Consider the following 12,032-nt stretch of genomic DNA (forward strand, 5'->3'; position numbering starts at 1 on the left):
GTGTGTGTGTGTGTGTGTGTGTGTGTGTGTGTGTGTGTGGTCCCTGGCATTTCCTACTTAATGGGGACCAAATGTCCCCACAAGGATCGTAATACCAATAAAATAAATTTTGACCTTATGGAGGATGTTTTTTTGGTCCTCCATGAGGAAAACGCTGTATAATATAAATCATACCGAATGAAGTGTTTTGAAAATGTAAAAATGATGAAAGTTTTCTGTGATTTGGGAAGGTTCAGTGCAGGGGGATAGATTATGTCCCAATAAAACATGGAAACCAGTGTGTGTGTGTGTGTGTGTGATCCTGGTATTCCATAAGTTATGGGGACCTAATGTCCCCACAAGGACAGTAATACCAGTAAATTTTGACCTTATGGGGACTTTTTCTTGGTCCCCATGAGGAAAACAGCTTATAAATCATACTAAATTTAGTGTTTTGAAAATGTAAAAAAGCAGAAAGTTTTCTGTGATGCGTAGGTTTAGGGGTAGGGTTAATGTAAGGGGATAGAATATACAGTTTGTACAGTATAAAACCATTAAGTCTATGGAAAGTCCCCAGAAAACATGGAAACCTGTGTGTGTGTGTGTGTGTGTGTGTGTGTGTGTGTGTGTGTGTGTGTGTGTGTGTGTGTGTGTGATATATATACACAAGATACTTTTGCATCTATATTATGATATATTATGCATGCTTCTTGGCCACAGACATCTTTCAGAAGGAAAACTGGAATTCAACAGGTTATGTAACTATTTACAGCAGCCATGTAAAAATGTTCTCATGAAATCAAGACGCTATTACAGTAGTACACAGTAAACTATTTCAGACCCTTCAAACTTAAAAGTAAATGTTGGCCACAGATGTTACCGAAGGGTTTTGATGAATAAATGTGTGTTAGTAAATCACTGTAGTGTTTTTTTAGCTGCATGGGGGAAGGGAGCGAGCTGACTGACTTTGGGGACGTGGAGAGGCTGCGGGCGGATCTTGTTCTCTCCGACTCCTGCGTAATTTGGGATTCCTGTACGGGACCATGGCTTCCTCATCGCACTGTCTGAGGCTCGCATTTCTTTTATTCAGTTTTTCTTTTTGCGTTCTTGCGCAGTATGAGAAATACAACTTTCGCAGTTTCCCACGGCACGAGCTCATGCCCCTGGACTCGGCGTACCGACACGCTTTAGACCAGTACAGTGAGGAAAAGTGGCCCGAGAGCGTGGAGTTTCTGGAGGTGAGTCTCCGGCTGTACCGGCTGCTCAGGGACAGCGAGGCCTTCTGCAACCTCAACTGCAGCACGGTGCGCCTCGACGACGAGACGCGCTTCAGCGACTTCCCCGAGCTGCACGCATTCGGTAACGTGATGAAGCGAGCTCAGTGTCTGAAGCGATGCAAACAGGGTTTACCTGCCTTCAGACAGACGCTCCCCAGCCGTGAAACCATCGAGGAGTTTGAGAAACGGGAACCCTACAAGTACCTGCAGTTTGCTTACTTCAAAGTAAGTCATTAACTTTCACTCAGTGCATCTGTATTCATTAATAATGCGAGTATGAGGCTAAAAGTGGGTGTATTGTAATACTGTACAATGATAATATTCAAAAGAAGGCCACCATGGCATTTTTGTAATTCTTTGTTGTGTAGGTAATATCAGATGGTAATACCATAGTACTGAATCATGTACCAAAGAATATATAATCAAAGTACTTCAAAGAATACTATCATGGTACATGAGCAAACATCCATTACCATGATACCAAGTGCAAAAACATGGTATTACTATTGAATCTATAATACTTTTTTTGTAGTGTAGATGGTATAACATAGTAATACCATGGTACTTAAAGGATTAGTACACTTTCAAATTAAAATTTCCTGATAATTTACTCACCCCCATGTCATCCAAGATGTCCATGTCCTTCTTTCTTCAGCTGAAAAGAAATTAAGGTTTTTGATGAAAACATTCCAGGATTTTGGTCCATATAGTGGACTTCAATGGACTCCAAACGGTTGAAGGTCAAAATTACAGTTTCAGTGCAGCTTCAAAGCTTTCTACATGATCCCAGATGAGAAATAAGAGTCTTATCTAGAGAAACCATCGCTCATTTTCTAAAAAAAAATACAAATTATATGTTTTAACCATAAATGCTCATCTTGAACTAGCTCTCTTCTTCTTCTCTATTTGAATTCCAGCAGTGTAGACACTGCTAAGTGTATTACTGCCCTCCACAGGTCAAAGTTTGAACTAATTGTTATATACTTGCACTAGCAAATTGAATATGACAATTTAGTTCAAACTTTGACCTGTGGAGGGCAGTAATACACTTAGCAGCGTCTACACTGTTGGATTTCAAATAGAGAAGAAGAAGAGAGCTAGTTCAAGATGAGCATTTATGGTTAAAACGTATAAAATTGTAATTTTTTTTAGAAAATGAGTGATGGTTTCTCTAGATAAGACCCTTATTTCTCGTCTGGGATCATGTAGAACGCTTTGAAGCTGCACTGAAACTGTAATTTTTACCTTCAACAGTTTGGAGTCCATTGACATCCACTATATGGAGAAAAATCCTGGAATGTTTTCATCAAAAACCTTAATTTCTTTTCAACTGAAGAAACAAAGACATGAACATCTTGGATGACATGGGGGTGAGTAAATTATCAGGAAATTTTTAACTTGAAAGTGAACTAATCCTTTAATGTTTACCTTATGTACCATGGTAAATTTTCAAAGTACGTGGTATTCCAAAGCACACAAAGGAATAGTAGGCCTACACTACTATGAATATTCTGTCTGACAAAATTTATTATGAATTATTCCAGAGTGATAATTTGGCCAAAGCTGTATCTGCAGCGCACACATTCCTGCTGAAGCATCCTGACGATGAGATGATGCAGAGGAACATGAACTATTACAAGAGCTTACCTGGAGCTGAGGAACATATGAAAGACCTGGAGACCAAATCATATGAGGTGAGGCCTACACAGATCAAGTCCTCATATTAAAGTCGGCATGAAACGGAAGTTGCGATAGACCTTTCTTTTCTATGGTGACGTATATTTGAGTGAAATTGCTTGTCAAACAAGAACAAATGTAAGGCGGGGCTTGATTTTGTCCATGGGGAATTGATTCAAGTACAGGTCTCTGCAGGACATTAATGATTGATGGGCGAGGCCATAAACAGAGGGGCGTTTTTGGGAGCGGGGGGTGGTCTGGTTTAGGGGTGGGGTCAGGTGAAGGGGATCATTTTTATTGCATGATATATAAACACCCACCAGTTTGAAAACACCCACAAGGAGTGAAAGGTTGCCCCAGTAAACGCATCATTAGAGTAGAGATGTTGCTGAAGAAGGAAGTTATTTTGATTAACGATTACAAGGAACATGCATAAAAAAAGATGTGCACAGATAAATCATTTATAATAAATACTGCAACATTCCAAAAAATAATAAGAATTGTTTGTTTTGATTTCATGGTGACTTTAATCCACTTGGTACTGCAATTTAAGAGCTGATTCCATTAAAGCAAAAGGTTGTTAAACCAAATACTAAGAAATACTAAAAATCATGTTCATTTTCAAATTCAACTTTTCATTCAAATATGCTGATAATATTATTCATAATGGGAAAAAAATGCATTAACTTAGAAATATGCAAAACCGAAGAACACTTCCGTTGAAAGGTTTAGGGTCAGTAAGATTAATTAATACTTTTATTCAGCAAGGATGCATTAAATGTATCAAAATTGACAATAAAGACAAATAATGTTACAGAAGTTTTCTGTTTAACAAAAATGTAAACTTTATCTTCATTAAAGAATCCTGAAAAAAAAAAAGTATCAGGTTTCCACAAAAATATTGATTATCAAAATTGGTAATAATCAGAAATGTTTCTGGAGCAGCAAATCAGCATATTAGTATGATTTCTGAAGGATCATGTGACACTGAAGACTGGAGTAATGATGCTGAAAACTAAGCTTTGCATCAGTAATAAATGTTATTTCTACGGAAGAGGATTAGGGCCAAGCAATAATAAAAAAATGAAACCATCTCGAGATTAAAGTTGTTAAATTTCGAGAAAAAACTCATTAAATTACGAGAAAAAAGTTGAAATAAAATGTTGAGAATAAACTCATTAAATTACGAGAAAAAGTCATTAAATTATGAGAACAAATTCGTAATTTAACAACTTTAATCTCAAGATGGTTTTATTTTTTTATTATTGCTTGTCCCTAATCCTCTTCTGTATATTTCACAATATTTTTTAAAATTGTAATAATATATCACAGTATTACTGTTTTTACAGTAGTTTTATCAGATAAATGCAGCCTTTGTGAGCATAAGAGACTATCAAAAACATTAAAAAATCTCACCAACCCCATACTTTTAAACAGTAGCGTATATATTATGCATATCTATAATAATATATGTCTACATACATATATGTGCAATCCATTGTGATACATGTAATAAGTGTTGCAGTTGCACTCATGGTTCACGGTGGTTCTTCTTATCCAGTCGCTGTTCATCAGGGCCGTCCGGGCGTATAATGGAGATAACTTCAGAACATCAGTGTCAGATATGGAGCTGGCAATGAGAGACTTCTTCAAGGTGTATGACGAGTGCATCGCAGCATCAGAGGGATCCAGACAGATCAAAGACTTCAAAGACTTCTACCCGTCCATCGCTGGTCAGCATTAACCTATTGCTCTTGTCATGTCTGCCCTTGCAATCCTTTGCAACTTCAGTTGAAACGTATTAAAATGCCTGTTTCTCTTTCTTTAGATCATTACACCGAGGTTCTGGAGAGGAAGGTTCGCTGTGAGAGCGAGCTCACGCCGGTTGTAGGTGGATTTGTTGTTGAGAAATTTGTGGCAACCATGTACCACTATCTGCAGTTTGCTTATTATAAATGTAAGTCTGAAAATCCTCTATTTAAGCTACATATGTGTGATGTCTAACAGGAGTTAGTAAGCAGCAATAAAGCACACGAGACAGGAGTAGTGAACGTTTTTGTAACATTATAAATGCATTATAAACGTCTTTACTGTCATTTATGATCACTTGAATTTGCTGAATAAAGGGATTAGATTCTTTTAATAAAACCTTACTGAGCACAAAGTGCATATATATAAAACCTGCGTTTTTCTCCTTAATTCTCATTCAGTGAACGATCTGAAGAACGCTGTACCGTGTGTGGCCAGCTATATGCTCTTTGATCCCAGTGATGAGGTGATGAGGAATAATGTGGATTATTATCGTTACCACAGAGAAAAATTTGGCCTCACTGATGAGGACTTCTTGCCTAGAGCGGTAGGTGTCTCACATCATGATAATTAATGAATAAACGCATGTATTTACCTTATATTGTTTGAAGTTGTACTCATAATGCACACTCACATGACAGGAAGCAGTACGGTACCACAATCAGACGACGCTACAGCTGCAGATGCTGGAATTTGCCAAACAGAAGTTCTTGCCGGATGATGAGGTGAGAGCTGAGAGTGATATTTGATTGGCTTGTTGGATATTCACATGCATAAATAGCTGTTTTATAAATATTCATAGTAGTGCTGATTGCATGTAGTGCTAGTTTTGGCCACTTGGGTGCGCACTATGCCTACTGATTCACTGAGCAGCGACACTCCGCCCTCTAGTGGCTGATCACTGGAAGTGTTTAAATGCGTATTTAATTGGAGTGCAGTGTTATTTTAGTATCCAGATACTGTTTTTTTGTTTAAAATACTTAAAAATATATTTTTTCCGTTTTCATTTAAATTTCAGTTAAAGTTTTAGGATTTGTTTTGTATATTTTTGTCATTTTTATTAGTTACTTTTTAATATGTTTTTATTCATTTTTATTTAAAATTTAGATTTAGCTATTTTAGTACATCAGGCTAAATAAAAATTTTTAGCAACAAGCTAAAAAAATTGGTAACACTTTACTTAAAGCTTTTATATATAATGCATTATAAAATTATTTTTAATGCATTAATTATGCCTTGTAATTCACCTTATAATGTATTGTATGGTGTCATGAATAATTGTAACCACAGTTATAATACATTATAATACTTATCTATATATTGTTACACCTTTAGGAAGTATAATTCACTAAAACACATGGCAAACAACCAATTTTCAAAAATTATAATGCATTTTAATTATTTATTAAAATATATAATGCATTATAAAGTACTTTATGAATATCTTTATAATGCACTATACATAAAGGCTTTATGTAAACGAATAAAACTTTAATAACGAATGCATTGATTGCCGAATAAGAAGCAGATTAGAATTTAACTTTAGATATTAACACCATTCTCTCTCTAACTCTTCCTCCAACCATTTTTCTTTCTTTCAGGGTGAAGTCTTAGAGTTTCTGGATGAATATCTTGATGCTGAGAATGAATAAAGATTGTAATTGCACTGAATAGGCCATAAAGGTATTCTCCATCCTGTACCATTTTGATTCTTGTATTTATTTAGGGGTTGGTGATTGGAAGTGTTGATTTTTTTTTTTTTTTACTGTACTTTATACTAAAATATGTACTTATATATAACATGTAAGTACAGATTTTACACATGCACCACAAGCCAAAAGAGAATGAATCTGAATCTCAGTCCCTGTCAACTTACTGTATATCAGAGAAAGCAATGTTGTGTTTTTATTTTGTTGGTTGGATTGTTTTAATAAAGATTGTTTTATATTGATCTGATCCAGTTGGAATACCATGTCAATTGAAGACATTCAGGCAGACGTGAGCCACAAAAACCAGTTAGACACTGAAAATGTTGTATTTTTTGGCTGATTATTACAGATGCAGATGTTATCGTAATAAATAATGTGGAAGAAAATGCACTCAATTTTTTGGAATGCCTTGCAATAATGGTTAATTTATCAATCATTTTCTATATCTATATTCTCTAGCATTTTGCGTGCATAAAAAAATGCACAAACCGTGCATTTTGCGGAAGGAAATTGTTTTGGTTGTGCTTCGGTGACTGCGGATGAATATGGTTATTCTACTGCTTATAAAACATTCTCTACTAGGCTTAAAGAGCTATAACCAGTTTAGATGGAAAGGATCTCAAGCTGTCTAGCTGAAGACGTTACTGTATCTTTATCCATTAATAGACAATACTTCCTTGAAAATAAATTCCAGCACAGCGCTACAACAGCCTATAATGAAATGACCCTTCACAAATCACAATAATGCTTTACAATGAACTCTGTTAGAGAGCTACATAAGGCAATTTATTTGTTCAACAATATACCTTACCTGTTAAGTAATAAAAAAAAAACATATCCGCGTCACTTGTACAACATTTGAAACCCCTTAGTTTTCGCCATCTCCGAAAAACCAAGACAATGTTGATTCTGTTTTTTTGGCGCATTCTCTTTTTGCCAGCAGACTCTTCTTTCTGCGTTTGTTTAAAACGGGTGATTCCCTGGAGTTCCATGTCAACCTTTCAAGCTTCTTTTGACAACAAATCTATGCCACTCACGCGTCATAGTTGCTGGAGCAACTGTTCTCTATTTACGGATATGACGAGGCACGCACGGGCTAGTGATGTACCAGCGAAAACCATCCCATCAGGTCTAAAACACTTAAGCCTATGCTGCATTCCAGACAGATGGGAATTAGGATTTTTTCCTACCTCCTTCTTAGAAATAACATCTGGAACGCCACTCAAAGTGGGACATTCGACTTCTGAACTCGAGGTACATCGATCAACCCCGACCTCAGCGAGACGCGTCATTTAACGAAGAACAGGCGAATCTCAACATAACACTGACTGTTACGTAACAGTCGGGATCATTAATATGCACGCCCCCAATATTTGCATATGCCAGCCCATGATCGAGGCATTACACAAGGGCAAAACGTCTGGATCTGCACAGCTGAATCATCAGACTAGGTAAGCAAGCAAGGACAATAGCGAAAAATGGCAGATGGAGCAATAATAACTGACATGATCCATGATAACATTATATTTTTAGTGATATTTGTAAATTGTCTTTCTAAATGTTTCGTTAGCATGTTGCTAATGTACTGTTAAATGTGGTTAAAGTTACCATCGTTTCTTACTGTATTCACGGAGACAAGAGCCGTCGCTGTTTTCATGTTTTAAACACTTGCAGTCTGTATAATTCATAAACACAACTTCATTCTTTATAAATCTCTCCAACAGTGTAGCATTAGCCGTTAGCCACGGAGCACTATCAAACTCATTCAGAATCAAATGTAAACATCCAAATAAACACAATACTTACGCGATTAGACATGCTACATGACGAACACTTTGTAAAGATCCATTTTGAGGGTTATATTAGCTGTGTGAACTTTGTTTATGCTGTGATAGAGTCAAGAGCTCGGGAGGGGGCGGGGAGCACGTGATTTAAAGGGGCAGCAGCATGAATCGGCACATTTCTAATTATGCCTCAAAATAGGCAGATAAAAAATGAATTTAAAAAAATCTATGGGATATTTTGAGCTGCAACTTCACAGACACATTCAGGGGACACCTTAGACTTATATTACATCTTGTAAAAAAACGTTCGATGGCACCTTTAACATTAGACATTAAGTTTATGTAATGATACCTTCGTTTTTGCCTTTCATCAGCTGTTTTCAAAGCGATTATGTTAATTTTTTTATTCTGTTTTTGCAACAATTGACCCAAAAACACGATATGCTCTCCTTGTGTCATCGTGGCATGATTGACTGAAACACACTGAGGTCTGAAGTGGGATATTAATTTATTTAAATGTTAATTTTGAACAAAAAAGTTGAGTACCTCAAGTGTTAGGCTACACTATTTTAATGCAGTTCTCATCCTTTGTTTTCGGTTTTTCGGAAGAACTGACTTTAAGATCTTGAGCTTAACAATTTTTTGGTTATGCCAAGCCTCACACAATCTGTACCAAATGTTAACACTAATAGTTGATATCTTCACAAATGTTCACTTGGCTATTTTTCAAAATATGTGTAAAATGGTGTTGTGAAGAAATCAAACAAAACTTGTCTGTTTTTAAAGGCTGAACCAGTAATGCCTGCCCTCAAGTGTTGTAAACATTCAGACTCAATTTAATAGCAAAAGACTAAACACTGGGCCTTAAGCAAAACACTATTTTAATAGTGCATTTTTTAAATCCAACCTCGCTCCACATCTCTCGTTCCTCATCCCCCACCCCTTCTTTCCTTTTCTCTGTGGGTTTTTCCTACTATGGTGTGATAAACTGCACAGATACTCCATGTTCAAACACATTTAAACAAGTCTCTGTTCTCCCGCTGTGTAAGTGTTTGTATGCAGGAGTGTTTCGTGGTCTAAAAACAACAGAAAAGACAGAGAAAACGTCACTCTTTTGTGATATCAGATTTAGCCCCGCTGCTCTTACACACATACAGAGACACCTGGCAACACTATGCAAATGTTTGCAGTCTTATTTTAGGAAGTAAATGTTTTTTAAGCTCCCACAGCAATGTTGACACCAAGGAACACTAAAGCGGACATTTCCCCCAAAGTAATTTATTGGTTAATGTTCAGTTAGTTTTCCACAGCTATGTTTAGTCAGATACCTTCATGTCACATCTATTTGTTGCAGAGTAATGTTGATATTACCAAGCCGTTTTAGCTTCCAATGGAATTGAAATGATCACAGAGTAACAGAACAAAGATTATGAAATCTCACGGCTCCATATATCACAATAAAAACACTTTACAGTTCAGAAAAACAACATCCGAGCAAATAAAATAGTTCCAGTGGCCACATTTGCCCTTCAAATTTGATAAGCAGTTCAGGTCTTTTCCCACTGTATAGATTTAAATATATCTGGGTTCAACTAAAAGTAAAAACCAGCACAGTAAGCCAATTGCAGCTAATTTTCTTGGTCTAAAATTGATCTGTTTTTACATTCATTGCATCAAGACTGGAAAAGGGATGAGAAGGGAATCACCATTTTGCAAGTGTTTTTGGCTCCTGAATGAGAAACTGCTGTGATTTTCATCATTTAAAAGTATCTTTGGATAAAAGCATCCGCTAAATGACTGTAAAGACTGCTAGATTCTTTACTGAACAGAGATGAGAGGGTATATTCTACAATAAAAGCTAACGTTAGCTGAAAGAAAATTTTAAAAAAGTAACAATCAACATTCAAAAATACCAGTTAGATAATGTTAATTTTGACAGCCGATCATTAACAGATACTTGCAAATGACCCTGCAAAGTTCAAATAAAGATTTAAGGCCCATTCACATCAAGAACGATAACTATAATAAACATAACAATAAAGATATATAGTTCTAAAAATCATTTTAAATATAAAAGGATAGCACTGTCCACATCACAGCTATCATTGGGATCACTTCCAGAATGATTTTTTTCCCAGCTGTTGAAAGATTGAACACTGACAGCCAATCAGAATCCATTCTAATTTAAGCACTTGCGCATTTAAAATGGCGGACGACATCGCGGAGAAGTTCATCGCAGAGGTCTACGAGGATATATGGAAAACAATTGGTCATACCCTCGGAATAAATGGTGAGAAGTATTATTAACGATGAGATCATTATGCCAGGCTAGCAAACAGTGTAACATAAAATTACATCAGGTATCCAGCACTAGTTTCGACAACATTGTTTTACTTCCTTTGAAGTTGCAGTGAAAAAGATTATCGTTCTTGGTGCGAACGGGCCTTTACTCCACTTTTCTTCATTTATAATCAAATCATTGTAAAAACAAACAAACAAACAAACAAAAAATGCTACTCTTGCTCTAACAAAATCTAGGAATAAATGGCTTTGCTACACTTTATTATTATCTAAAAGAGAAGTGGCAAAAGGAAAAAAATAGCATACAGCATACTATATATATGTTTGACTTAAGTAAGACAACTGAAATAAAAAGTTAATGTATATGTATCTGATTTGTGATTGTTGTTTTAATTAACTAGTTCTAAAATAAAGTTTTTACATTTATAATACAGGTGATATAAATATGCCTAAACGTAGCTGGAGATGATAAATGACTTAAGAAAAAAAAGAAAAGAAAAAAACGAGGCCAAAAAGGTTTGCACTGAACATCAATGAGACATTTAGGAAATCGTACATTCTGTTGAAAATCTGTTGAATTATAGTCTGCTGTAATTCAACTTTAATAGCACTACATAACTGAAAGAAACTAAAACTCGGCAAGCCGTAAATGTGTTGAAAGCCAATCAGAATCCGCCATCGCAGAATGTCTCACCTGTCTGTGAGTGTGAATCTTTCTGAGTCCTGAGCTCAACCCCAAGAAACTCACCTATTTAAAGGAAAAAGGCCTAAAACGAACAAATGCTCATTGTATTCTAAATTTAGGGAAGAAAGCTATTTATTCTGAGCCAATCAGAATTCACCCTCAGTTCCTCTGACCAGAATGTCTCACCTGTCTGTGAGCTAGAAACTTTCAATAGCGCACACAGAATGCTAAGTTCAACCACACTCTCTTCTGACTGACTGCTCTCTTTCTTTCTTTCTGTTGTTTTTTCTCTCTCTCACACACACAGTAAAATAGGCTAAAGTCACAATGATTCTTTCTCACACGCTTACTCACTAATGGACAAAGCAATAAACACATACAAATCTGTTGACTAGGACAGACGGGCACCATGTACACACATGCACCGACCCGCAGTCCAATGCAGTCCGTCCAAAGTAAGAGAGGACATCAGATTCATGACACACCAATTATCCACAATGCAATGAAAAAATAAAGAAAAAGAAAGCATGGCAAAACAGAAATAAGCACTAAACAGTCCTATCCAAAAGACTGCGTGGTAAAGGAACATAGTGTTGTTTTGTGTGCCATTCAGAATTGAGAATTTGTTTTTGAATTGCAATGCAATATGAGGCAAATTTAGGTTCATTAAAATTCAAAGAAATTCATATAACTGTAATTTTACTACAAAAAAAATGAAAAGCAAAGTTTGTCAACAAAGAAAGCTTTGTTTGATAGAATGACCAATAGATAGATAGATGGATGGATGGATGGATGGATGGATGGACGATAG

The 12,032-nt window shown here is 36.1% G+C and overlaps 1 protein-coding gene across 1 annotated transcript; it reads left to right on the top strand.

The window, feature by feature from the left end:
- The first annotated feature begins 716 nt into the window (after nucleotides 1-716).
- LOC125275037 (cartilage associated protein) lies at nucleotides 717-6,837 on the top strand. Its single transcript, XM_048201650.1, has 7 exons — nucleotides 717-1,481; nucleotides 2,801-2,950; nucleotides 4,495-4,666; nucleotides 4,762-4,890; nucleotides 5,144-5,289; nucleotides 5,384-5,467; nucleotides 6,344-6,837. The coding sequence occupies exons 1-7, from the start codon at nucleotides 1,023-1,025 to the stop codon at nucleotides 6,392-6,394; spliced, it is 1,191 nt and encodes a 396-aa protein (XP_048057607.1). The 5' UTR covers nucleotides 717-1,022; the 3' UTR covers nucleotides 6,395-6,837.
- The last annotated feature ends 5,195 nt before the right edge of the window (nucleotides 6,838-12,032 follow it).

Source organism: Megalobrama amblycephala, linkage group LG9 (assembly GCF_018812025.1).
Source record: "Megalobrama amblycephala isolate DHTTF-2021 linkage group LG9, ASM1881202v1, whole genome shotgun sequence".
Lineage (NCBI taxonomy): Eukaryota > Metazoa > Chordata > Actinopteri > Cypriniformes > Xenocyprididae > Megalobrama > Megalobrama amblycephala.